General features: G+C 45.5%; 1 protein-coding gene across 1 annotated transcript in view; it reads left to right on the top strand.

Annotated features, from left to right (window-relative positions):
• The window catches only part of LOC128454798 (partitioning defective 3 homolog), a 163,518-nt gene that overhangs the window by 94,136 nt on the left and 42,682 nt on the right, over positions 1–26,700 (top strand). The window contains exons 10-19 of the mRNA XM_053438343.1: positions 1,010–1,149; positions 1,383–1,511; positions 3,632–3,667; positions 6,795–6,842; positions 12,518–12,706; positions 13,550–13,720; positions 17,776–17,926; positions 23,923–24,109; positions 24,943–25,088; positions 26,121–26,165. Of these exons, the coding sequence (XP_053294318.1) occupies positions 1,010–1,149; positions 1,383–1,511; positions 3,632–3,667; positions 6,795–6,842; positions 12,518–12,706; positions 13,550–13,720; positions 17,776–17,926; positions 23,923–24,109; positions 24,943–25,088; positions 26,121–26,165 (1,242 nt within the window). The remainder of the gene's footprint in view (positions 1–1,009; positions 1,150–1,382; positions 1,512–3,631; positions 3,668–6,794; positions 6,843–12,517; positions 12,707–13,549; positions 13,721–17,775; positions 17,927–23,922; positions 24,110–24,942; positions 25,089–26,120; positions 26,166–26,700) is intronic.

Genomic DNA, 26,700 nt, shown 5'->3' with positions numbered 1-26,700 from the left:
TCTCCACTTTGTCACCAACACCCGGAGAGGAAAACGCCGCACGCCAGGAGATCTGTTGTGTTCTCACTCCCGAGATGTTATCTTTTCCTCATTCCACCTTTTTGTTTCTCTGCTGTCGGATCAGCAGCGATTCCCCGAGAGGCCGTTTGGCTCGTCTGTTTTGTTTTGAGCACCGACTTTAAGCCCCGAAGCTTTGAGCGCAGATTAAACTCCCTGTGTTGTTTGTGTGTTTGAATCAAACACCGGGCTGCTAGCAGATCCCGGGGAAGTATCAGAATCAATCAGAGAATCCCATTCTGCACAGGAAATTGCTGAGGTACGTCTTAATCAAGCTAATGGGAGTTTTAAAGATTCCTCCCTGTTCAGAGCCGGGGAGGCTACGGGGCATTTACCGGTGAGGATAACACCGCACCCCCGCCTGCCTGTGGGAAGTTGATTGGCTCATCAATGTCGGGGATTAGGTGGAGGATGTGAAACAGAATTGCTAAGTGTTCTGTTTCTCTCTGCATCCAGGCAGTCAGGCAGGCAGGCAGGCAGCGGGGGGGATCAGGGCCTGGACGCTGACACAGCACCACAACTCTTCTTATATCAACCTTGTTTTGGCCTGAAGGTCATTTGGAACAGTTTGTGTACAAAGCTCTGAAGAATGAAGTGTCTCCATCAGAGCTGTGGGAGGGCAGAGTGGGACCGGACTGGTTTCTTGTGAACAGGGGTCTAGGTAAAGAGTAGTTTTCAACCTCGGCCTAATGTTTATAGATGTGAGTTTTTAAAAGTAGCCTACAGAAACTCTTGGAATCAGTGCACTATGTTCCTGAAGCTGAAACTATTCCATCCTGATTTAACTTCACTGAAGCCAAATGTCGCCCCAGTGAAGAGTTATACTGGTTCAGTACAAACTGGATCCTGAGCTTCAGGCTTCCTGAGGAAACAGAGGAGCTCCTGCTTGTGCCCTCGAGATAAAACTAGATTCTCACCAGGACGTCTTCTCTCCTCCCCTCTCGTCCCTCAGGTCCCGAGGGACTCGGCTTCAGCATCACGTCCCGGGACGTCCCCATCGGCGGCTCGGCGCCCATCTACGTGAAGAACATCCTGCCTCGGGGGGCTGCCATCCAAGATGGCCGCCTCAAGGCAGGAGACAGGTTGCTGGAGGTGAGGAGCTGTGACAGTAAAACAGATCTCAGACCTGTAGTTAAAGCAGTTTGGTCCTGAGATCGGAGGAACAATGAAATGTGACTAAAGTCTGAATACTCCACATGTCTTTGTTTGATTATTGCTTATTATAGATTCATCAGACCATGATGTTTATGCGTCAGTGTCTTATTCAGATTATTTTCTAATTTGAGTTCATATCAGTGTCCCTATCTATCATGTCTCCTGCTCAGGTGAATGGAGTGGACCTGAATGGGCGGACCCAGGAGGAGGTGGTGTCCCTGCTCAGGGCCACGCCCATGGGGGGGGCCGTCGGGCTGCTGATCCTCCGCCAGGAAGACACCTTCCTCCCGCGAGAAGTGGTACGTCTGTCTCTCTCCACCTCTTTGGAAACATTCCTTCAACTCTTCATCCTGTCGGCTTCAGACATGTCACACCAGTACACGTTCCCCTCCGTGACTGGGCGGGTGTAGAGTTTTGCTCCTGTGCTGTCATGAGTGGTGTTAATCCCCCCCCCCACCCAGTGAGTGGCGTGTTGTCTTCTCATTTCCCCGCTAACACCACACGCCAGCCGAGCATGCCGAGGGATGGCCCCGCTCCGTCTCTATTAATCAAGCCCTGGCTGCCCTCGGAGGAAACCTGTGGAGCTCCATCGTTTCTCTTTATCTCCTCGTCTCTGACTTTCTTTATCCACTTCCTTCTTACTCACCAGTTCTTTCTTCTCCTCCTCTCTCTGTGCGTCTCCACCTCTCTCTCTGTGTTTCGCCTCCGAGCCGACTTGCCAGGTTGATGGATGTGAGGAGTCACTGAGAGACGCAGGGCAGGAAGTCGACAGGGAGGGGAAAACACACTTTGGTTTGAGTATCAATCAGGAAGCATCAGGCTGATCACCCTGAGCAAACCACTGCAGAGACCTGTGGCGGCGCTGCTCCTGGATCAGCTGCTGTCACTCAGGCCGTCCAGATGCCACTCAGGGCTCGTAGCTTCACTGATCCATGCAAACTGGAGCTAATTCACTTGGTGACTCGTCAAGGTCGTGTTTTTAAAGTTTGGCGCCAGATGCTGTACTGCTTTGTTTCTGCAGAAAAAGTCATAACTTCATAACATAGCTTAAGTGCTTTGTTTTGGTTCGAACACACTTTATCAAGTATGAATGTGAAGTAAAAGAACCGAGCACCCCTTCATTTTCTTAAAAAATGGTTTCTCCCAGCCTCCTCCACAGTCACTGGGGCCATTACAGACACAAGTAGCCATTTGCTCACAAGTGCTGTCAATCAAAAAGGCTGATTGGTGGCAATTATCACAGCGGGAGAAGCAGGCGAGGCCATTGGCTGCCTGTCACCACGGGGGGGGGGGGGAGCCGGATGAGAGGAAGAGCCACAGTGGTCGATACTCGTCTCCAGATTAGAGATCTGCTTTGAGTCCGGCTGAGGGATTTATTTGATCCGTGGTTATCAGCTGTGGAGGGTGGAGAGGGTGAGAGGGGGATGTGGAGACCCGAGGGAGATGAGGTCCAGCAGCACCAGTATCTGTATCTGGAGCTAGGAGCTGGGATAAGACTGGTGGCTGAGAGGAAGAGGAGGCTTCACGTCGGGTTCGTTAACTAACGACATCGTTTCATCGTTAAAACACGAAACGTGAGCGAAAACAAGCTCAACTGAGTTAAAGTGAAAACGGCAGATTTTTCCTGGAGCATTAATAACGGCAGTTACTAAGCTTTTTATATTAAAGCTAATGTTACGTAATGAAAAATAAAAGTCAGCAGCTGTTGGATTATTTCTACAGGTTTTGCCAAAGCTCAACAAGAACCCTACCTACTACTACTAATACTACCACTACTACTACTACTACTACTAGTACTACTACTACTAATAATAATAATATAATAATAATAATAACATAGATGCAAAGAGAAAAGGTACGTACAGATTCTCAGTAGAGATTCAATTTCATACAGAGCAAAATACCCTCAGACTCGAGGGTTGCAAGTCGAGCTCTCACCAAAATACAGTGTTCTGTTCAAAGAGCTGCAGCAGAGATTCAGTGGATAGTGAAAAGTATTAATTATGCAGATCAGACAGATGAACTGAGCGTCTCTCTTTACGGCAGCTGGACAGTTTGAGACTCCAGAGAGAGAAACAACGTGAACGTTTTTTTCTGATTACCCCCCCCCACCACCAGCACGAGGACACCTTCATAGATTCTGACATTTAGTCCTTTTGTCCTCCTGCAGTTTCAAACCCACAGTTAATATTTCAATTCTGAGCACACGTGCACCACACAGCACTAACATCTGTCTGAACTTTCATATCTTTGATTCATCACGCTGACTCCATTTATCCACAAGTTCCCTCACAACAATCTCCTTTGTGCTCAGATTTTCACTGTTCCTTTAAAAACAGTAACATGTTATTTTGTTTTCTTGCTGACTTTTGATTCTTCTGTCCCTCCCCTTCTCCCCCCTCCTCCCTCCACCCTATAGAACGCCGAGCCCCAGATGCAAAGCCCCAGAGATTCGGTAAGACTCCTCTCCACCAACACCAGCCTGCAATCAAACCCTCAAGTTACATCCACACTTCTGACTCTCCTTTGACTACGTTTTAAAACTGAAACCATCTCCGTCCACACGAGTGTTTCGGCTCCATAACGTTTTTAAATCCTCGTCCACACGCACCTGCCTGAAATCTGATTTTACATGTGACTACTCATGCACATTGGTTATGTGTGTTAAGTTGGAATAACAAAACGACAGCTGAATGACATCAGGAGTAAACTAGCTGGTTAATCAAAGTGCAAGTCACCAGTCGTCCATGCACATGTTTGTCAGAAACACTCGTGTTAATCTCCACCCAGAGCTGCTCAGACAAATCACAATTTCATGGTTCATCAGTATGGAGCGCTGGAGTCGTGCTGCAGAATGATTTGCTCCATCTCTCCGCTCAGAGCTGTATTTGTCGGCGGGGGGGGGGGAGGGAGAGAGAGAGAAACACATGGACGTTTGGTTTACTTGACGGCTGAGGATCAGGTTGTCAGTCCGACCCGCTCGCCCGCTGCAGACTCACTCGGACGTGTGACAGGAATGACAAACAGTGTGTTTGGTTTTAAGTTGCAGAGCCGGTCGTCCACGTCTCTGTGCTAAACGCCAAGAAGACAGAGACGGAGACAAATTTATCTATAACGAGGGCGACTTGACATTTTTATCCACATGTATATATATATCGTTTCTATAAGAACCGATCGCTCTGACGTTATCTTTGTTGGAACGCTCTGAGAACAACCCCGGCAGATGAGGAGACCAGGGATAATGTACATTGTTCAAATAACTGAGGCAGTGTTCGGAAATATCTTGTTCATGTTTCTGTGTTTAGAAATCTCATGGATTCTCATTTTTGATGTGTTTATGTAGCAAAATATGGTGAAATAACACGTCAGGTGTTTGTTTTTCCTTCAATTTATACGGTACTTTCATCATTTATTATGTTTTATTGACGTATATAACCTCTAACATCTGATGTTGCACAGAGGGTTTTGAAAATACTCCAAGAAATGACATCACAGTAAGCGAACATATCAAAGTAGACACTGGAGGAGCATTTCTATTGAGTTCAAAAGGTTAAAGACTGAAATATCTGTTGCTTATTTCATATCTATTCTTAAATACACACAAAATACATGTTTAATGTGATATTTGGAGGAACTTCACTCAAGGTTTTCCACGCTGCTCATGAGCTCATTCCCCGTCTGGACGTCCTGAGCCTCACACTCGACTCTAACAGGATCCAGCAGCTGTTAGACTCACATCTGTCTTCACTGCTCATGTTAAAAAGCCATTCAGAATTTTCATAACCGTGCCATTTACATACCGAGCTCCAGTTGTAATTTTTTACAAAGTGCACACTCCACGTCTTCACATCTGGCCTCACCTCCAGTTTGCATCTGGCCCGGTGGTCGGCTCGTTAGAGGAGTAATTGAGCGTTTAATCTGATTGGCGGTCGCACCTGCCAGCTGCGTGCCCCGCCCTCCTCGTCATGATGGAGCGTTAGAGGCAGGAGGCTGGTGATCTCTGTGGAGGAGGCGGCTGGGACGTCTCACGTGTCCTCGGAGGTGAGGACACGTGACCACACCCGTCCTGCAGCATTAGAGCTAAAGCTGAGAAAAACACCGGGCTCTGTACAGCAGCAGGGAGAGTTTCAAATGTTTCAAACAACTTTATTTCTCCAGTGTCAAAGTCTAATAGTTGGTTTTGAGCACCTGCTGGAAGCTGCGTCTGTCTCCAGCTCTGACAGGACATCATGGGAACTGATCATATAACCTAACGCACCTCTCAGGGCTCAGGGAAGTGAGAGAAAGTGTTTTCTCTCTTTTATTTTGGATCTTGACCTCCCTCAAAAATCAATGTGACCGCCGGGACTGGAGTCAGACAGATTGAGGAAATGCACCGTGGCCATGCTGTCTCCTCTCTGCCCCCATTTTGTCTCCCGTCACCTCCCTCCTTTCCTGCCCTCCTGCCTGAAAACATCCACATGAGCCTCTCCTCCTCTCCTCTCCTCTCCCCTCCTCTCCTCTCTTCTCCTCTCTTCCTCTCCTCTCTTCCTCTCCTATCCTCTCTCCTCCACTCCTCTCCTCTCCTCTCCCTTTCCTGGAACATCAACCACTGTAATGGACTCGGTACCTTTCAGATGTTATCTGTTGTCAGGCGTCTCATTTTAAACATCTCGCGGCCGCCAACAACAACAACATCACAACAACAACAGGCTCCATGATGCTTTTCAGCTTTCAGCCTTTAATGGACAATAATCTATTGTCAAGTCAAAGGTCTGTTTCCTGGAGCTGAAGAGAGAATTGAAGTTTGAGCAGTGGTGCAGCAAATGATGATGATTCCAATATTAGTGTGTAGAATGTTTGCGTTACTCAATTAGTCTAAATAATGTGAGAGAATTGTGTTGATGATCAGAACCAGGTTTTTACTGCCTCTATTTAGTTTAGTCAGTTTTTACCGTGAAGAAAAGTGCAATTAGTTAAAAATCTAAAATACAAACTTGCAGAATATAGTTTAATATATGAATACAAGCTTTGGAGCTGGCACTGTTGAGGTCGGCCTGGCGTGACTCCTCCTGTGAGGGAGAGATGGAGAGAGAGAGAGAGAGAGTTCCACCACATACAGAATGCAACAGCTGAAGTGGAAAAAGCACTCACTTCTAGAAATCGCTCCGGTGATCCAAACATCACCCACGTTTTTACAGGAGTCCACTAGAGGCTGTCATTAGCTGTGACGCTCTGGATTGTTGAATTCGGCTTTCAGGCGTGTGGGTGGCTAACACACACACAGACACACAACCACAAACACACACACACACACACACACACACACAGGCTGAATGTTCCAGACATTTTCCTGATGTCGTGAACAAACAATCTCCTGCTGTGTTGTTCATATGTCAAAGAAATAATCAAAATGGCTTCAGACACTTGATTCATAATGTTCAGGTGCGTCTGTGAACCTTTAACCCTTCAGCCCCCCCCCCCCTTCACCACCATATTCTTTATTTATTTACATCCCTCCTGTGTTGACCTATTGTTAGTGACTGTTCTCCGAAGGGCCGGACTTGTGTCTAACTTGTTGACTTGTCCACTGCTCCCTTCAGCTACCGAGGCAGCCGGTGATAGCCGGGAAACCCCATTGGCTGATTGAGGTAACCGCCGCATGACATCACAAGCTTGGGGCCATTTTGCTGTGTGTGTGGGGGGGGACAGGCAAATGAGATACTTTGGCCGGCAGCACAAATAGACTGGGAGTCATTTAAGTAATTTGTTGCTTTGCCAATTGGCTGTAAAAAGAAAACACTTCAGTGGGTTCTCTCTCTCTCTCTCTCTCTCTCTCTCTCTCACTCTTTGTCTGTTCAATTTGCTTTTAGTTCTCCTCTTGTTTCTGCCTCTTTGTTACGACTCTTCATCTCTTTATTTCCCTCCATTCACTCTCTCCTCCCCATTTCCTTCTCCTCGCTCTCTCGCTCGCTCGCACACACACACACACACACACACACACACACACACACACACACACACAGACACACACACACACTTAAAGACGCAAATCCTCTTCCCCGCACCTGGCTCCGACAATAGAGCCCTGATCAAAAGCATCTGTCTCTACACGCCTGCCCTGATAGTCCTGTAATAGACCCATAACGCGAACATTCAGCTCCATTGTTTACTCCATTAGTCACACGGGCTTATGGAAAATTACTGCAGTGCTGCATTGAAGAGCCACGAGCGGCACCGAGCTGAGATGATATCTGACACACGTGCATCACACTGTTGATGGAGGTTTCACTGAGGCTGTTTTCTATGCATGACACAGCAGATATGCATTTGAAATATCTTGCTTTTATATTGTTGTTCTAAAGATATAATATGTTTAAATTCCTCAGTGAAATGTCCATATTAAACATTTCTTTTACTTGTTCTTACTTTATCCAAAATATATTCAACAATGTTCAAACCCCAAAGAAATCTCCAATTTCCTCCAAGGTACCGTGACGTTTTAATTTTGGTCGCATTTGGCTTTTCCCGTCTCTATATCGTAGATCCGATAACTCCCATGATCCCTTGCTCCTTCACGACATTGTCAAACTAGGTCATGATTGAGAGAACCCCTAGTGGCCGAAGTTATACATTGTACATGGAACAGCTACTGAACTATTAATATTTACGATGAAGTTTATTATATCAATCCAACATTAAAGTGGTTTTAAGTTCGCTCCACATCCACCAACTGCATCATTAAAACAACTCTGATAATAATAACTTTATTAATAAAGCATCTGGTTAATAAGTGCTTCAGAAAATGAGTTGGTTGATCTGAGTCTCGTCAGACAGGGAGTTAATTTGCTTTAGTCGTGTTTCACCATCGAGGGTTTTATCACAACGGGGAGTCGCTCTCTAAAAGTTGTGTAACTTTTGTTTGGTTATTAGTGTGATAGCATCGCAGCAGTGATTAATGGCTGCAGCTCCGTGGCAGCAGGTTCGATGCTGTTCCCCGAGTTGCGGCGCGGCCCGTTGGTGACACGTACGAGTCAATCAGAGAGAGCCGCTCTACCACAGAGCAGCTCTGCAGCTTAATTAAAGTAATGTTTCAAGCTGCCACCTGGCCAACACACAAATACACACACACACACACACACACACACACACACTAACACTGCAGCCACCCATACAGCACATACTCCACACACAATTCTCACAGTATACAGTTACACAGACCATACTGAGGCTTTCACACATTAAAGAATACACACACAAAAACACCACACACACTCACATTAGCCATATGGCGAACTTCACACAAAACACCTCTTCCACATTCGCACACAAGTACACTCGCACATACGTGGAGAGAGTGCGAGCAGCTGCTGATGTAATTGCTCCGGGTTGGACGAGGCTATGAATGGTTTCTAGTGGAGCTGCAGAGGGCGAGTTACATTGTGTTGCACTGTGAAAGAGAGAGAGAGAGAGAGAAGAGGGCAGCTGATTAGTTTTGGACAACAAGTGTGAAGTGTGTGTATCGGTTTTCCGTCACATGCTGTATTCACTTGTGTGTCTGCATGCACTTATACACACACACACATACAGAGTATATAAGGATGACATTTGCAGAGAGTGCACACGCTGCTTTGCGTGTTTATAATGACACGCATCCACTTATAGACACGCATGGACCTGCGGGCGATCTCTCTCTCTCTCAAACACACACACACACACACAGACACACACACACACACACCTGCCTTCCCCAGTGCTCCACGCTGAGCCAGTCTCTGCTCCGTCGATCACACTGGTATTTGATATTCATGGTCTATCAGCATGGAGCTACAGCGAGACGTGTCAGAGAGAGCGAGGGGGGGAGGGGGGGAGGAGGGGAGGACAGGTGAGGGGGGGGAAATGGAGGCAGACATGAATAGAGGGAAGAGGAGGGGGAGTGTGGTGGAGAGATGGAGAAGAAGAGATGGAGGGAGAGATTTTCATTTTCATTTTAGATTCAGGTTTATTTTAGGAGGAGGCAAGAAAAACAGACTGAGGAATATAACGGTGCACAGGTGGTGGTGGTGGGGGGGTGGGTGGGGGGGGGGGGTCCACGAACATTTGGCCGCTCGGCAGAGGAGCGAGATGCGGGGGGGGGGAGAGCGGGGGGGAGATAAATGAAGTGATAGTGAGTAAGGGAGGAGTAGGGAGAGAGAGAGAGAGAGTATGAATTAGAGGAGATGGATTGTGCCACAGTTGGGAGCCAACAATGTTCTGCACGCCCGACTTCCCTCGACCAATTACACCCTCCACTGCCTCCCTCTCACCTTTCCCCTCCCTCCTCCCTCCATCTCTTTCTCTCCACCTCCACCTCCATCTTTTTCTTTTCCCAGTCCCCCCCCCCCCCCCCCCCCCAAGCAACTTTCTCAGGTGTTATCAAATCAACAGGTTTGCTTTGAGCCCAAAAGATGTGAAACTTGGTTCCGATGTGAAAGGAGCTGATTTTAGGGTGAAAGAGAAAAACGAGGTGAAATATCTAGAGGAGACGGAGAGAGAGAGAGACGGTGCTAACAGGAGGGAGGAAGTGAGCAGAGGGTTTTTTATGAAGCGCAAAAAAAGACAGGTGGAAGAAAAGGTTGGAGGTGGAGAAAGAAGGAGAGAGAAGAGGAGAGGGGGGGGATTCAGACATACAGGGAGAGGTGGCAGTGTCTGTCTCCTTTTGTGTTCCACATGGATTCATCTCTTTCTCTCTGCCTCTCATTCACACTCGCTCGCCCGCTCCCTCTGTCATTGTCACGCTCTTGCATTCTCCTCACCCTCTTCTCCCCCCCCCCCTCCAGCCCATCACTCTTCTTCTTCCTCACCTTCGCTCCACTTTCTCTCCTCTCTCCTCCCTCCTCGCCCCGTTTTTTTTTTGTTTTTAAATCCTCTTTCCTCTCTCGTATATTAATAATAATAACGATGATACGATTTTATTATATATCACATTTACAGGAACGTGGCTGAACAAATAGTCCAATACTCAAATTCCGTGTTTTTTATTTCCCATCAGTAAATTCCCAGGTCTATTAGTTCCGTACAACGCCGTTAAACAAAGTACATTTTCTAATTTAATATAATCCCACTTCACTGATGATAGAATGATGTAGTTGCTTGTTAAAGTCCCACTGGTGAATCATGGCTGTGCCCGCTTTGGACCAGGAAGCTGCTGAATGTAGGAAATTCAAAGATATGATCAGCTGAGAAACTAATGTTCGACTTTTTAGCTTTTTAATCATCAAAGTTTAAATTATCGTTGTAGTGGAAACTCTTTGGTCACAATATAAATAGTGCTGGTAATTGTTTGTTTTGCTGAAAAAAATTAAACATTAAAAAAAGACAATATCTCTCTAGTGTTAAATCACAGAATAAATTTTAACCAATGCGTTGACTTGTGTGTAAATTTGATTTAACTCTTTTCTTCATTAAAGATATTGTTCATCTCTAAATCCCTCAGATCAGTAAACACATGTCACGACCTTCAAATGACTTTACAGTGGTTTCATCTTTATGATTTATTATAACAAGGCTCTTCTCTGCTTCTGTTTTCCTACTCGAGACCATTTCAGGTTCAAGATGAGAAAGTAATTGTTGGGGACTTGGATTTAATTCCAGAAACAATGAATTCATTATTCCACAGCACTTTCTGTTAATCCTGTCTCATATCCAATTAGCCCGCTCTGGTTTTAATTATGTCACAAATGTATTCCAGGTAAAATGACGTCTTTCAGAAACACCCAGAGAGCTGCTTCTCTTTCTCCCTCGTCCTTTATGCTCCTTCCTTCCTCCTGCTCCCTCCCTTTCCTCCTCACCCTGCATATCCTGCCTTTACCCTCCTCCTCCTCCTCCTCATTCTCCTCTCCCACTTCGCTCCATCCCTCTTTCTCTCCTCTCTGTTCTACCGAGAGCAATTCCATCTCTCTCCCGGCAAACAAAGGGAGCTAATGACATGCTGACACCGAGCCCGATGATTGAATTCATTAGGCGTGCACAATAATTGCCAGGCGGCGAGCGTGCACGCAGCCGTCTATTCAGAGGACAGCTGTCAAATAACAAGCAAGAGAGAACAGCTTTTTATTGTTGAGCTCGGAATGAGAGAGAGAGAGAGGCAGAGAGAGAGGGAGAGAGGGAGGATGAGAGCGAGAGAAGCACCTGTTGTGGAGGCAAAGAGAGAGAGAGAGCTCAATTAAGCTGCAGCGTTCATGCAGAGTTAGTGAAAAGTTTACTTCCTGTGCAACATGTGTGTGGTTGTGTGGACTTTGGTCTTCTGGTTAATTCTGACTTGAGGACGATCACTGTGTCCCTCTGTGATCATTATGTTTCTGGAGAAGAACTCAAAAACCCTTTCAAATGTTTCTATATATCTTCACAGCTGTGTTGATAGGAAAGTGGCGTTTAAAATATGCTTCTTTAAATATTAGAATAAGGTTTCACTTTGTTGAAGTTCTGGATTTGGGTCCAACCTTTCCACAGACTCTTTCCCCCGGTTCAGTCCATGTTGCTGAACAAGTTGTGAAATGCACGATCGGCAGAACTGATGTAATTTATGGCGTGGTTATAAAATCAGGGACGGCGAACGTAAACCAGGCTTCACACAAACATCTAATCACATTTAGACTCAATGTTTTACTGAGTGATTCATTATAAAAGCTGCAGAGAAACAATATCTGTGATAATTTCTCTGCAATCAAGATGATAAATCACATTTCCACACGTGTCAATATACGTTCATGCTGGTTTTGCAGTTTTTAAAGATAATAGAAATTGATTATTTCCAGTTTAAACACCAGACAAGAGCAATAATCAACCATATCAACAGAATGAATCCACCTCTGGCCCCGATGAGCCTGAGCAGTGTGTGTGTGTTGATTAGAGAACACAAGTCTCCGCCTGCTAACTCCAGGTTTCTACTGGAACACGTAGGAGTGCTGCTTTGTTTAACACTAATATATCTGATGCAGCTAATGAGCCGGCGCTCTGATTTACCGCCCCGCTATCTGCCCTGCTGCAATTTATGTGCCGGCACTTTTCATTAACCTCAAGTGGCCAAATGAATGTCCTTTTAACTTTGGCCCTTTGGCTAACCCTGCAGGAGCCTGGGCAGAGCGTCGGGGGGGCGCTCCGGGGGGACTTTGTGTTTGCTGCTCCGGGCCGGAATTAATGCATTAATGTTCCTGCTTTTACATAATTAATCACACAAGCATTTAATTGAATTTAAATGTGATTTTTCCATTTGGTTTTAAGGGCTTATTCCTAGAAAGATGTCTTTGTTTGGTTTCTCAGTTTTTAATCTGTCTCTGTTTTGAAGAAGACGGAGGAGGACGAGCTGGTCCTGACTCCAGACGGGACCAGGGAGTTCCTGACCTTCGAGATCCCCCTCAGCGACTCGGGGTCAGCGGGTCTGGGCGTCAGCGTCAAAGGGAACCGCTCCAAGGAGAACCACGCCGACCTGGGGATCTTCGTCAAATCCATCATTAACGGAGGGGCCGCCTGTAAGGTAAGAGGCCCCCCCCCCCGTGCTGTGATGAATTAAAGGTCTGAGTGGAGACGTTTATTCAAGGGTTGAAGAATCTCTTAAAGGAGACGTATGATGCTTTAGTTTCTTTCCTTTGTGTATTCTTTGAGAATGTTAAAGTTCTGCAAATTTAAAATGACCGATACAGGATCTTGAGTCGGTCAGCAGGCCAATCAGAGCAGACTGGGTTTTATCAGGAGGGAGGGAGGGGGGTCTTAAAGAGACAGGAGCTAAAAAACAAGTGTTTGAGACAGAGGCTGAAGAGAGGAGCTGCAGCGATGGACAGTCTGAGGAAAGAGATGTTTTCTGAACATTACAACATGAAAACCTTTTACAGTAATAACACAAGTTAAAATGATCAACCTGAATATGAGCAGAGTGTCTCCTTTAAACAACAAGTTCCTTTTAAATGTTTAAAATATCAGATATATGCAGATATATGATGTAACATCATGTGATCATGACTCAGATCAGGGAAAGTGAAGTAAAACAACTTTTTCCTGTTCGTCAGCATCTGAGACGAGACAGTGTGATAACGTCTGTGAGCTCAAAGTGCTTTATTCTCTGTGGTCGTTAAAGAGCTGAATTCAACCTGATGGTTTTTCAGCTTGTGTTGACAGCTCATGATAATGGACTTAAAAGCTCTTCTCCGTCAGAGATGAGATCATGAATAAGAAACTGGATGAACTGGAAGTGAGACTGTGGGATCTGATAAAGCTTGTTGTTAACTTTGAGCTATGGCGGATAAATAATTACCCAGCATGCACCATTTGGTATTGAACTAAAAAACCATCTTTATCGTGTCATCTCTGAATCCACCGACAGGACGGGCGGCTTCGTGTGAACGACCAGTTGATCGCGGTGAACAGTGAGTCGCTGCTCGCCAAAACCAACCAGGACGCGATGGAGACGCTGCGCAAGTCCATGTCCACGGAGGGAAACAAGCGAGGGATGATCCAGCTCATCGTGGCCCGACGCGTGGCCAAGAGAAACGAGGTGAGACACGAGCGGAGAGAGACGGATCGAGACAATACAGAGTTTATAGTTATCAGATTTAATATGAAGTCACTCGAGTCTGAAGCCGTTTTCTTCGTCTCTCACAGAAAACAGATGTAAACATAAATGATTTCTTCTTTTATTTGCCCCGACGGAGAACATGTGACCTTTTCCAGCAGCCGCCTGCTTCACACTCACACACTCACACACTCACGCCCCCGAGCCACACATTACCGCCACCGCTCTCCAGAGTTAACTGTTCACCCCCCCCCCCCCCCCCCCACCCCCAGCAGCTCCAGTAGAGAAGCTGGAAGGCGGACATGTCGACATTCGGACTTGTCAACATCAAGTATTGAGACGTTCACTCACCGTTAATGTTCAGGGTTGTTTTAATGTGTTCATCTGGGATTTGAACCTGGATCCTGTTCCTGCTCCTGCGCCAGAAAACTAGAAGTAAATCCCTGAAAGATTCATTTTCTCATCATTTAAGTAATAAAAACTGGTTGAAATCCAGATTGTAGTTTGGTTAAACTCTACAAAGCTTCAGAGTTTAACACAGGTGATGTGGAAGTCTTACTCAGTACTTCCACTACAGATGTGACATATTTAATTTAATAACACTGGTTTGTTTCTGACCCCGTCGTGATCAAAGTGGTTTTAATCAGATTTCCCGAGTTTTGCTTTCATGCAGATGAATTAAAGTCCTGTGACACTGCAGCTGTCAGGAGCCGCATCTGAAACACAATATCAAACACACAACCACTGGGAAAAGCATTTAGAGCGGCAAGGAATCGTTTCATGAGATAAAAATAAGTAGTCGGGTCACAGCAGTTCAGCGACCCCACACACACACACACACACACACACACACACACATACACACTCTCCCCTCCCTCGAGGCAACTTGGGGAAAAGAAACTAAACATGGCTGCGAACTGAGCTACACAACTTTTTTCCCTCCCCTCGATGTCATGTTTTTACATTCTCTGTACACCTTGGCCTGTCGCCTGCTTGAAAGCTGAGGCTGAGTCTTTGTGCACCGCCGCTGTGTGTGTGTGTGTGTGTGTGTATGTGTGTGTGTGTATGTGTGTGCAGGCGTGCACGTCCAGCGTGCACGTGCATGCCTCTGGCATCGCCCGGCTCCCTCGCTCTCCTTTTCCAACCTGGTGTGTCAAAGTTTTGATTTCCCCTCGGCCCGTCTGGTAATTGAAAGCAGAGGCTAAGCCTGGAGCTGTGTTTTGTGTTTATGTGTGTGTCTGTGTGTGTGTACTGTGTGTGTGTACGTGCACACATCTCTGTGTCTGTGTGTGTGTGTAGTTTGTGTTTTCGTACATCCAGCTTATGCATGTATGCATTTCTATTCAGGGATCTGGCAGTGTGTTGGTTTGTAAACAGGGACCCTGTGTGGATGTGTGTGTATCGTGTGTGTATCGTGTGTGTATCGTGGACATGTCCTGGCAGTGAGACTTCACAGAGAGCACGGTGCATGAACACAAGTTGAGCTCTGGGAGTCTCGTCAATCTCTGCTTCACATGCAGAGCCCGAGGCCTGGCCTGAGGCTGTCAGAGTGTCTGGCTATTTATAAGAAATAGTGTCCAAGACACTCAGAGAGAAGGGAAACAACAATCCAATGCACTCACACTCCGAGACGTGGCTCAGAGCTGATTTATAAAGTCCCTATAGAGCCCCCCCCACACACAGATGTTAATACCTCATAACCAGCTGTCCATCAGCCACCAGTTAAAATCGAATAATATCTGATTACTATAGGTGGAAAGCTCTGACTCATTTTGACGTTCACTGACATATGAGATCAAATAATCCGGTGTTTACTTTCCTCCCTGTGTCTCAAATCAATCTGAAATATTCTCATTTGCATAAATCATAAGCCCAGATGCTGCAGCTGACTTCCTGCGTCCCCACAGAACCACGTGAACCCCCCCCCACCAGCTGACTTCCTGATCGCTGGCACCTGATTGGATCGAGACCCTTCCCGGAGCTCAATTATCGCCCTGAATATTCAATGAGCTGCCGTGTGATTTGTCGATGCGCCCCTGCAGTATGGCGAACCCCCCCGACTGTTACTGAGCCGCCCCACCCTGACCCCCCCCTCATTGAAAGTCTAGAGAAGCCAACAGCCACGGCGCCATATGACCACTTTAGAAATAAGTTTGTTTCTGTAGTTGACTTGTTTGTTCAGTTGTTATGAATCAATGGACTTATTCATGTTAGACCTGTAATAAAGGAATAATTGAACACTGTAAAATTAGAATGAACATTTGTAGAATGCTATATTTTAAATTAGATTTATGTCTGGTGAGAAAATTAATTGTCTCAGTTTTCAATTTGCTGGTTTTTGTTCCAGTATTTTCTGGTTTATATCATTTGTTTATTAAACTACAATTCAGAGGGAGAAATTGTGTTTAATGGAAAAGCTGTAATCACCAGTTCATTTGCAAATTAGACTTTTAGTTTATTAAAAACCTTCGATCATCCCCGCGGCTGTTTGACATAGTTTTAGAAATATTGAGCTCATTAGTGTGTCCTCATCTTCGTCATAAATATTTCACAAAAAAAAAAAAAAAAAGGAGAATAATCTGTTCTTCCTGATATTGTCTGGATGATGTCACAGCTCTGTCCACACGTATGTCAATATAATACCCAAACTCTTTTCAAACAATTCCATTTTTTGTTCCTGTCGTCTAATCTATGTCCACTTCGTCCTCACGTGTCCACACGACGTCCTCTCCCACTTGTGTGTTCACATCAGAGTCGCCCTCGGGAGTTCCAGCACCTCCAGCCTCTCAGGAGCTGAAAGGATCATTGACCAAAGACCTTTTCTGCCAGAGATCGAAGCCCCAGCCTCACTAGTTACTCTCATCGATTGCTGTAATTTGGCTCCGATATTGACCCGAGTGTGAAGCCGCTGCCGCTCGTCACGCCGAGCTGGAGGTGATGGTTGTCTCCACGGCGAGGGGCTGTCAGCGTCTCCGGTAATAAATGCAGAAACCGAAGCGAATCAATGCGCCCAACGATCCAATGGACAAACAAGGAGAGCCCGACGCAGGCCCTGGGTGTTTAGAGACGACGGGGCCGGCAAATGGTCTATTTGTCCAGCAAACAAGAGAGAGTGTCATCGCAGGGTCCTCGGGGGACATGTCAAGACGGCTAACTGCCTGTGAGCAACAGCCTATTGGAAATCCATCCTCATTCATCACAGGGCTAGCATTAGCATGGGGGGGGGGAGCCGCCCTCGTGTCCGTTCACCACCGCTCAGCAGATTTCATCAAGGCCAGTTCTGACTCGTCTTATTCTGAGGGGCCAGGTGGAGGTTTGTTCCGTTAATGTAAAGAGAAGAACTCTTTGAGGTTCTTCCCTCGGGCAGGAGGCTGCGGTCCATAAGGACCAGAACCCCCCCCCCCCCCCCCCCCCCCCCCGCCACAAGACCAGCTTCTCCCCGGCTGCAGTTGCCCCCCCCCCTGACTCAGACCTTTATTCCGCCCCCACAACTCAAGGATGTGTTAAATTAACACGTTATATTATATTATACATCATTACATTGCATATTGCAATCTGACACTGTTCACTGTCTTGCATCTTGCATTTCACTTTCTACTTCACTTTTTATATCTTTTATCTACTATTTATATTTTTATTTAGATATGTTTATGTCTAAATAAATGCTACTTTGTATAAATTTCAGAAAAAGGGAGTAAATATATATTGTTTCTTGTTATTGCTTTTCTTATGTGTGTTGTATTTATTGTGTTTTTATGTTTTTATGTTTCTATGTTCATTGTATGCACCAATAACCAGAGCAAATTCCTTGTAGGTGTAAAACTACTTGGCATTAAATACTTTCTGATTCTGATTCTGATTCTGTTTAGATCTGGAATATTTTCTTTCTTCTTCTTGAACACTTATCTGCTCTTTGCTCTCAACTGGTTCATCTATTCAAACCATTTAAACCATTTAACCGGACACATGGAACCAGACAGGCCTGTAGCCAGAGAGGGAAACTATTTATTAAGATTTCACCTCTTGTTTTCCACCAGGAGACGGCCGGCAGCCCGTTGGGATCCCAGCAGACCGTGAACACCTCCCTGGACGAGCACGAGCGCCGGATCTCCCACTCGCTGTACGGTGGCCTGGAGGGACTCGACGACAACCTGGTGCCACGACAAGGAATGATGCCGCGCACGATAGGTACGACTGTCGACTCTCTACCTGTGAAGTATTCCTCTTCTGGCCTGTTTGACTGTTTCCTGACTAGGGTTGAAAAGGGGCGGAAACTTTCAATGGGAATATTGAGCTCGGGAATTTGGGGAATCGTATATCTCTGGCATTGCTTTAGTGTTTTTTTGTACAAACTTTTTTCTCATCTAATTCTACAGAACAATTCCACGTGCACTATCTCATGTGTTGAGACATTTCACCACAGCCAATGTAGAAGGAAAGGCTGTGTACATTTGCAAATACTGTGCAAAGACCTAAGTTAAGAACTAAGACACAAAGCTGCAGAAGCAAATAGTCAAGTGCCCAAAGTTTCCTCAGGGCTCAAATCAGCCTATGACAAAACAAAATGTTTATATTTATGTCTGTATATGACAAGGTTAATACAGTTAGTTTAAATTACCCACACAATTTCCAGTTAATTCCCATTAATTCCCGTATATTCCCGTTAATTCCTGTGGAAAGTTTCCAACTTTGAATATTCCACGGAATTTTCCAACCCTATTCCTGACTGAAACTGTTCTGTTATTAGACGTGGAAATGATTCTTCAGGATGATCCTTAATGTTTGTGTTTGTTTTTTATGCTCGTTCATCGTTTTCCACGATGACCTGACTTTGCTTGGAGACAAGTTTGTGTTGTTCAAAGTGTGAGTGATTAGTAAAGATGTTTAAATCTGCGTGGGAGCCGTGCACACGTTTGTTTAGACCTGTGTGTGTGTGTGTCTGTGTGTGTGTGTGTGTGTGTGTGCAGCTCTTCCCTGATTGATGGACGGGAGCTGAAGTGGCCTCTTGCTTTCTGTAACAGATGGTTTAACTCCTCAGTTTCTGCAGCAGTTGCTGTTCTTTGCGTTTCTCAGAAAAACAAAGATGATGCACGTGATTCAAGATAAACACTCTGACCTCCTCCTCTGCTCAGCTTCTCAGCAACTTACTGCTGAAGAGAAGCTTCACAGAAGATCTGAATGTAAATGAATCAAGCAGGAGAAGAGTTGGACGAGCTGCTTCACCAACTTTTCATCTGTTGTTTGTTTTTAATTAAACGAACTCCACCTCATTAATTGCTGCAACATAACCCCAGAGTGTGACCTCTAGTTTTCCTCTCATGCAAATTGGTTGACACTGTTGTTAGTGTAAACAAAGAGAGACGTGTGAGTCGTGAGTGATGGAGGAAGTGTGCGTCCACGCTGAACCAACAACCAGGGCTTCTAATGAGCGTGCAGGGCTCGGGTGTGAAGGCACCAGACCGATGTAGAGCACCATGCAGCAGACGTCTGCTCTACGGTGACAGAGGGGTTCATTGTCACGCTATGTGATGTGTGTGTATCTGCAGGTCCAGTGGTTTTATAACTGCAGGAGTTTACGCCGTGTGAAGCCGGTAAATACACAAACTCACTTTGACAGACTTTAGAAAATCAACATCACATTTAAGCTTCTTCCAGACACGTCGTGCATGAAAGCTCGAGAGAGAAGAAAAGGACGGAGAATATCTACATGTACTGTTTGAAGGACGGCTTATTCATAACTGAGTTTCTGAATAACACACTCAAGTGAGTGCAAACAGCACCGGCACTTATTTTTTCATCCTTCAAGCCGGTGGAGAGGACAGAATAATTCCAGTGTAATCTTCTCTTCAGCGTTCTCGGCTATTTGCAGGCATCACAGGAAGAACCGGTTTATACCAGTTGCAGTTTTACTGATGGTGGATAAGAGAAAAGAGCAAAGAGTCAGTTTCAAGTGAGAAAGAAGAAGAATATTGTGTTGGAACCAGTACAACAAAGTAAAGACAACAACCAAATATAAATATAACTACAAATAAATTCAATCTAAAGCTAATATAAACCGATATATTTATGAAATGCTCATATCAGCCTGTCGATGAATCAGTCAGGTGAAAGTAAAGGTGTGATATAAAGGTAAATCTCCAAAATACAAAGTGGTTCTTGGTATTTGATCCTCTGCCCTCAATCCTCCAGATTAAACATCATCCAGAACTCGGTGCAGTATCCTAATCAGCTCCGGTAACAACAGGAGGGATTAAACCACAGATTACGTCACCTCAGCTCTCGCACAGCGTTCAGTCACATCCGTCCCTCGACCTCAGGGGATTAAAACAAACAACCTGCTCGTGACTCGTCATCGACCTGCAGCCTCTTATCCTCCGGTCGTGGGTTCCAGTGTTTTCAGCTCAGAACTGGACGGAGCAGAGGGATGAAGACGGCAGAGCAGCCGGGGGGGGGGGACACCAGGAAGCAGGAGACCTCAGAGGTCGTCCAGAGGAGGGACGTGCTCCATCTAATTACCAACTATCACAGACACTTGAGACATGTCCCTGCTTATTAATCACTTAATCAGCCCCGGGACTATTTTCCTTTTTTCTTCTGACCACCAAACGGGGAAATTAGTTTTGTCAGTTAGTTTTGTCAAATATTTCTGGATCTCCCTCCCTCCTGCTTTTTCTCAGAATCAGTTTTCCATGTGCGAGGAAACAGAGATATCAAAGTACATTTTTATTATTTTTAAGTACATTGCTCCTCAGTGTTTGTGTCAGCCTGAGATTGGACAGGTAGAGAGAGGATTAAAGTTTTGATTTGTCACTGTTCAGCTAAACACAGGATAAAAGGTCACGTGGGTTAAAGCCTCAGAAACTGGTTCTTCCCTCCGCGTCCAAAGTCCATTTAACTCTTTAAAGCTGTTTTATACGTTAACAACCAAAATATCATTCTTTCATTGAGTTGAAATATGAGTAATTCAGAGAAACTGCTGACCAGGTTTCTTTTTTAACTGATCCCTTGTGTAGTTATTTGTTATCTGATGGACTTCAGATTGAGAAGAAGTTTGTGTATTTAATCTTGATTTAGGTTTTCTGATCTTTTATCTGAACAATCCAACACATGCTCTTATTGTGGAAATATAGAAAATAAGGAAGTGGTCGATAATCTAGAGCAATTTTAAAGATCTAAAAATAATCTGTCAGGTTTGGTTTGATTAAGAAACAGACATGGAGTTAAACAATAATGATGTAATAGAACGTACAGTTACACAACAGGTTTCTTCAGTGGATCTCCAAACAGGGAAAAGTGAAAACCAAAACTCTCTGCTTGTCTAGACACCACAAGAGTTATAATAAATACAAATGAAATAAAAACATTGGATTCTTTGTGTTTAACGTGGCAGAACAAACTCTTACATTCCTGACTTGGAGCAGTGTCTGTGTTTATAGCCACAGAGCAGCTGAATGGTTCGTAACCCTCCACACGGGTGGTCTCAGGTTCGAATCCCTGCAGACGAACTCACCAGTTAATTTACTGTCTCCACACGGAACTCTCTCTCTCTCCCGTGCATTAACATAAATCTGGGGATTCACCATCGGCGGTTGTGTGTTGTGTCTGGTCCGAACGCCCCCCCCCCCCGAACTCTCAGCTGCTGCCGCTCAGAAGCCGACGTCTGTGCCGACTTGGCAGCTCCCAGATGTGAACGGAGCAGAGCTCAGCAAAGTTCCCTTGAATAAATAAAGTTGTTTCGTGAGCTCGGGGGTTCAGTCGTGGTGAGCGGAGAGCGCCACGAATCATAAATCATGCATCAGGCTTTCTTGGAAAAACAACAGCATTCCCATTCAGAACATATCGGCTCTGGTTCTTTGGCCCGTGCACGCTCTCGGATCGCTCGCCCTGAAGATGGCGGCGATAAGAGAGTGACTTAATTAAGGCCCAGCCCCCCCCCCCCCCCCCCCCCCCCCCCCCTGGCAATAACCCCCCCTACTAATTATGCAAATAGAGAGCGAGGGAAGACGAAATGAAAAGAAAAACTCGTGTTGCCCCTCTGCCCTCGAGGGTTCAGTCGTTTTGCACAGAAAGCATCTCTCTCTCTCTCTCTCTCTCTCTCTCTCTCTCTCTCTCTCTCTCTCTCTCTCTCCTGCAGCGTCTCAGATGAAACGCCACTTCCTGTTCCACACGCAGCTCGGCGAGAAAATTATTACAGCCACTGGGAAACATAATGCGTGTTTATTGGTTTGATGTCCAGGTGACGCTGGCAGCGGGCGCTCAGTCCTCATGCCAGTAGTCGGTATTGTTGTCGCCGGGCGGACGGCTGGCATTAAGACAAAGAGGCTGTTCTCTCTCTCTCTCTCTCTCTCTCTCTCTCTCCCTTCACCGGGCGACCGAGCTGACAGATTCATTGGTTTTCGACTCACTCGCTGCCAGTTGATTGTACTGCAGTGATTCAAACTGTGACATTGATGGGATTCTCAGTGTTGCGCATTGGACTGCTTAGGGAAATGGGATTAAGTGGATCTGTGAGTGCACGTGTGACAGTGAGTGTGAGTCTGTGTGTGTGTGTGTGTGGGTGGTCATAGAGAGAGGTGACCATGCTACACCCACCTTAAATCACAGCGAACAACAAACACACAGAAGGAGAGAACAGAACAGAGCGCACACACACACACACAAACACACACACACACTGAAAACAGTGCAACAGTTGTCGTTGATGTAGTGAAAGTCTCAACAGGGTTAAGTGCATGAACTCACACACTTGTAAGTCAAAACCGCCTCACTTGTTGTGTTTGTTCGAGGGTAAAGGCTCATTAGAAACACACAGTTAGTCACTCCTATCTTATGCTCTTAAATGTATTTAAAAATCATTACAAATTTATTTTATTCTGAATATCAATATGTGCACAGGCCTCAAAAATCCAAAGTTTGGGTTTTACTTCACTTGTTGTTGGATTATGATTCTCAAAGTTTTGGCCTTTGTGGTTATTTATAAAAAGTAATATAGTAAAATAAAGATCATCCAGATATGATCCATAATAAAATAATATTCACCAGAAACCTTTTAATGAAGTCTCTCTGCTTCACATATTAAAAAATCCTGAAAAACTTTCCACTTGCAGCTTCTTAGCATTTCAGGAAATAAAAGAATAATACTGAATAATGACTTTTTAAACTACACACACACACTCTCTCTCTCTTTCACGCCACCCCACTCCCCCCCCTCCTGTGTCCTCTCCATTCATTCCCAGTTCCACCAGTCCATTCACCCACAGCGGCCGGACCCAGCAGCACATTGATTCCCTCCGTGCTCGCCTGGCTCAGACCTCCAGGTCCTCGGCTTTAAGGCCCAAACGCTCCCTCCAGACAAACAACCTCCCCCCCGAGCTCCGTGCACCAGGCTTCTATGAAGCATTGAAGCTGCCCTTCTTTTCATGCCTAGAAGCCCCCCCCCCCCCCCCCCCCCCACCGCCCCCCCGCCCCCCTGCCTGCACCCAATTTCAAAATACAGATTAAAGACAAAGTCATGCGCTGCATATCAATGGGGTTTTTTTAAGCCTCGCTTTTCAGGGGCTGGAAAAAGAGACTATTTTATTTATTTCCCCCTCAGCACAGAGAAGTTTCTTTATCTTTATTTGTGAGGTCACAGCTTGAATTAATCACAGTGTTCCGACACAGGAACTCCATTGTGCCGGCTGCCAACCCGCGCTCGGTGTAAGAGCTGATTAACCAGGAGCAGGTTCACTCAACTTCAAAATATGTTTTTTGGAAACTTGTATTTTTTTTACTGCAACAGTTTCCTGCTGTCACTAAGACATCCTCTCCTCGGGGTCTGAGGAAATGAGCAGCTACACCTGTAGACCTGTATAAACTTGTGTTGTTATTATTCTTACATTTTACTTGGAGCTTGTTCTGACATATGGAGATGATTATTTTCACACTTCTTTATCTGAGACGAATCCTAAAGGTCTGGAAACTCTAACCCTCCACCTGCAGGTAGAACGTCACATGTTTAAAACCTTCACATCCTTCTCAATCAGTAGCAATGGGGTCTGGAACGTAGACTGTGTGTTCGACCCGTTCCCAGTTCCTCCCAGTATCTATAACGCAAAAGACCTGATGGTAAAAATATGTAAGTGGGAGCTATTTTAAATAAATGAAGAAACTCTCATAACAGAAATGGATCTTGTCCTCTGCAGGTAACTACCAGCTCTCACCGACCGTCAACATGCCGCAGAACGACACGGTGATCATCGAGGACGACCGGCCGCCGCTGCTCCCCCCCCACCTCTCCGACCAGTCGTCATCCAGCTCCCATGATGACGTGGGCTCCACCCCCGACACCACGCCTCCGTGGGCCAAAGCGCCGCCGGCTCAGAACGACAGGTAGGTTCGAAACCCGAGTTCATGACCCTATATACTGCTGCCAGCCACTAGGGGAGCTGTCATGTCGTCCATCTTTATTAAGGGGACATAACACTATGCTGTCAATCATTCATAATTCATCATAATGTGTTTTTTAGGGAGTTCATGACATTTTAAATGTTGTATTAAAGGGTGTTCTTGTCGGTGATGATAACAACGGCTCCTCCTCCATTTATCGTTTCTTTCCATCATCCCTCTTTTCATTCTTTCTTCTTGTTCTTTGTTATTTTTAATCTTTATTTGTTTTATTTTGCTCTATAACTTTGTTCCTCTTTTGTTCAGCTCCCTCGTCTCTCGCTCTGTTCCCCACACTCTTTTTCTCCACTTTACAAATCCCACTTGACTCTTTTCTCTGCTTCACCCTCTCATTTACTTTCTTCTCTTTCAGTCTCAACTCCTCTGTCCTCAGTTTGACCTTTTCTCAGCCGTGTCCCCACATCCCTTTTGTTTTTTCTTGCTTCCATTTTCTCTTTGCCCCAATTCTCCCATTTCCCACTTTCCTCCACTTTTCAACTCTCCGAATCCTTTTGTAGATTTTTCTCCATCTCTTCTTCATCCTCTTCTTTTCCTTCTTTGAATCGAAGACGTTAGATCCTTGAACTTCTTTCTCTTCTTATTATCCTCTTTTCACTCTTTCCCCCTGCCTCTGAATTAACTTTTTCTTTTTCTCATCCTGTCATTCCTTTATTTTCATATTTCATGTTTCATATTTAAACAGAAGATGCAGTAAACCGGTCCTTCCTGTTAGTTTTGAGACACTTCAGTTTCCTTCTCTTTAAACGCCCTCCTTCCAGCTCCGTGGTTCCAGATGAAGACAACCCATCGTTCCAGAGGGAAGGCTTCGGGCGCCAGAGCATGTCGGAGAAACGCACCAAACAGTTCGGAGACGCCGGGCAGCTGGACATCATCAAAACACGCAAGTCCAAGAGCATGGATCTAGGTACAACGTTGTCTCCACTCTGTCAAAATCGAAAGCTTGATGATTTTTAAATCCCTCGAGCTCTGAATCTCTCTCCAGATCTGCTTCGTTCATCTACGTTACTCATAATCAGAGTTCTCTAACTTTTGCTACCGTCCATAAAGTTTTTACCGTCCACGTTGCAGTTCTCTCTCTCTTGTCTTTCACCCCTTCAGTTTGATTTTTTGGTTTGCCCCACAAACGCTGCAGAGAATGGGAAACCAAATTCCTGGGTTCCACCCAGTTATTCATCCCTGACCCGATATCCCTAATATTCAAGTTTCCTCAGAATCTGTGCCGTGATTTTATCCTTAAACCTCCAAACTAACAACACAGAGACATAATCTCCTTAGTAAACATCACAAAACACTTTGAAACACTCCAGAATATGAATATTTTCTTCCACCCCTTTCCAAGTTAACTGCTTTAAGGAGCTTTAGCAGATGAGGAGTTTATTAAGACAGTGTTTCCATGAAGTCCTTTGTGCCGCTCAGCTACTTTAAAGTCTGTGAAACCTCAAAGAATCAGCTCTCGTGTAACCTTGAGCACAAACCCTTGCACGCCCCCCCCTGTTTCTACTTCTATTCAAATGTCTTCCGACGCCTCTGTGTGTGAAAACACTCTCTCGCCAAAGTCAAGAACCTCCAGTTTGATGATTCACCTTGAAATGGCTTCCAACAGTCGCTGATTGCTTTGGCTGTCTCTCTGCTCGCCCCTCTCTCTATAATCACATCTAATCTTCAGGACCCCGATTGCCGCTCTGCGCCGTGTTGATATCACAACAAGTCTTGATTGCTATCCTCAAACTCCACTCTGCACCCCCCCCGTCCCCCCCGTCCCCTCCCTGTCTCGCATGGCGTCCGATCCTAATTGAGATGAATCCGTTTTGTGATGTGTTTGCAGCGCCACCTGGATGTTGCATGCGGAATGTCGTGACACTAACTGAGCCCCACATGTTTGTATTCCTCCCCTTCTTTCATCCTCCCCCCCCTCCCCCCCCCATTCCTTTAACAGTAGCAGACGAGATTAACCTCACTCCTCGTCCCGACATCTACACAGGTAAGGACCGGTGAATTCCTGATGTCAGGTGCTGAGGGGGGGGGGGGGGGGGGGGGGGTGTAAGTGGTGAAGGAGTCATGAGTAAAATCAAACTCAAATTCTAAATGACTTCTCTGCGATGTTTCATTTTCTGGACAAATTTAGCATCTCCATCGCCCCCTGGTGGTAGGCTGCAGTATAGGTCATAAACTCTGTCTCCTCCATGTTATTGGACAAAATTAAAAAGTCAAAAGATGGTCTTTATATACAGCCCATGTGCATTACACTCAACTCTGCCTCTCTAACAGAATACAGAATTTCAAGAGCTGCTGAAAAGGCGTTTAATTTGAAACCTGTGCAGGAAGCTCAGGTTTTTTGTCGATGGTAACAACAGCAAACAAAAGATCGTTGCACCAATTGGAATAAATGAGTGTTGAGTATTTTTCTGAGTGGATTAGTTCTGTGGAAATGTCCATTACCTTGGATTTACTGAGGTGACAGGTGCTGTAAACGTGCAGGACCTTGACATGTTTGTTAAAATGCTTATTTAAAAGCT

This window comes from Pleuronectes platessa, chromosome 13 (assembly GCF_947347685.1).
Source record: "Pleuronectes platessa chromosome 13, fPlePla1.1, whole genome shotgun sequence".
In the NCBI taxonomy this organism is placed as follows: Eukaryota; Metazoa; Chordata; class Actinopteri; order Pleuronectiformes; family Pleuronectidae; genus Pleuronectes; species Pleuronectes platessa.
The sequence above is the reverse complement of the archived record's forward strand: the minus strand, read 5'-3'. Positions and strand labels throughout refer to the sequence as shown.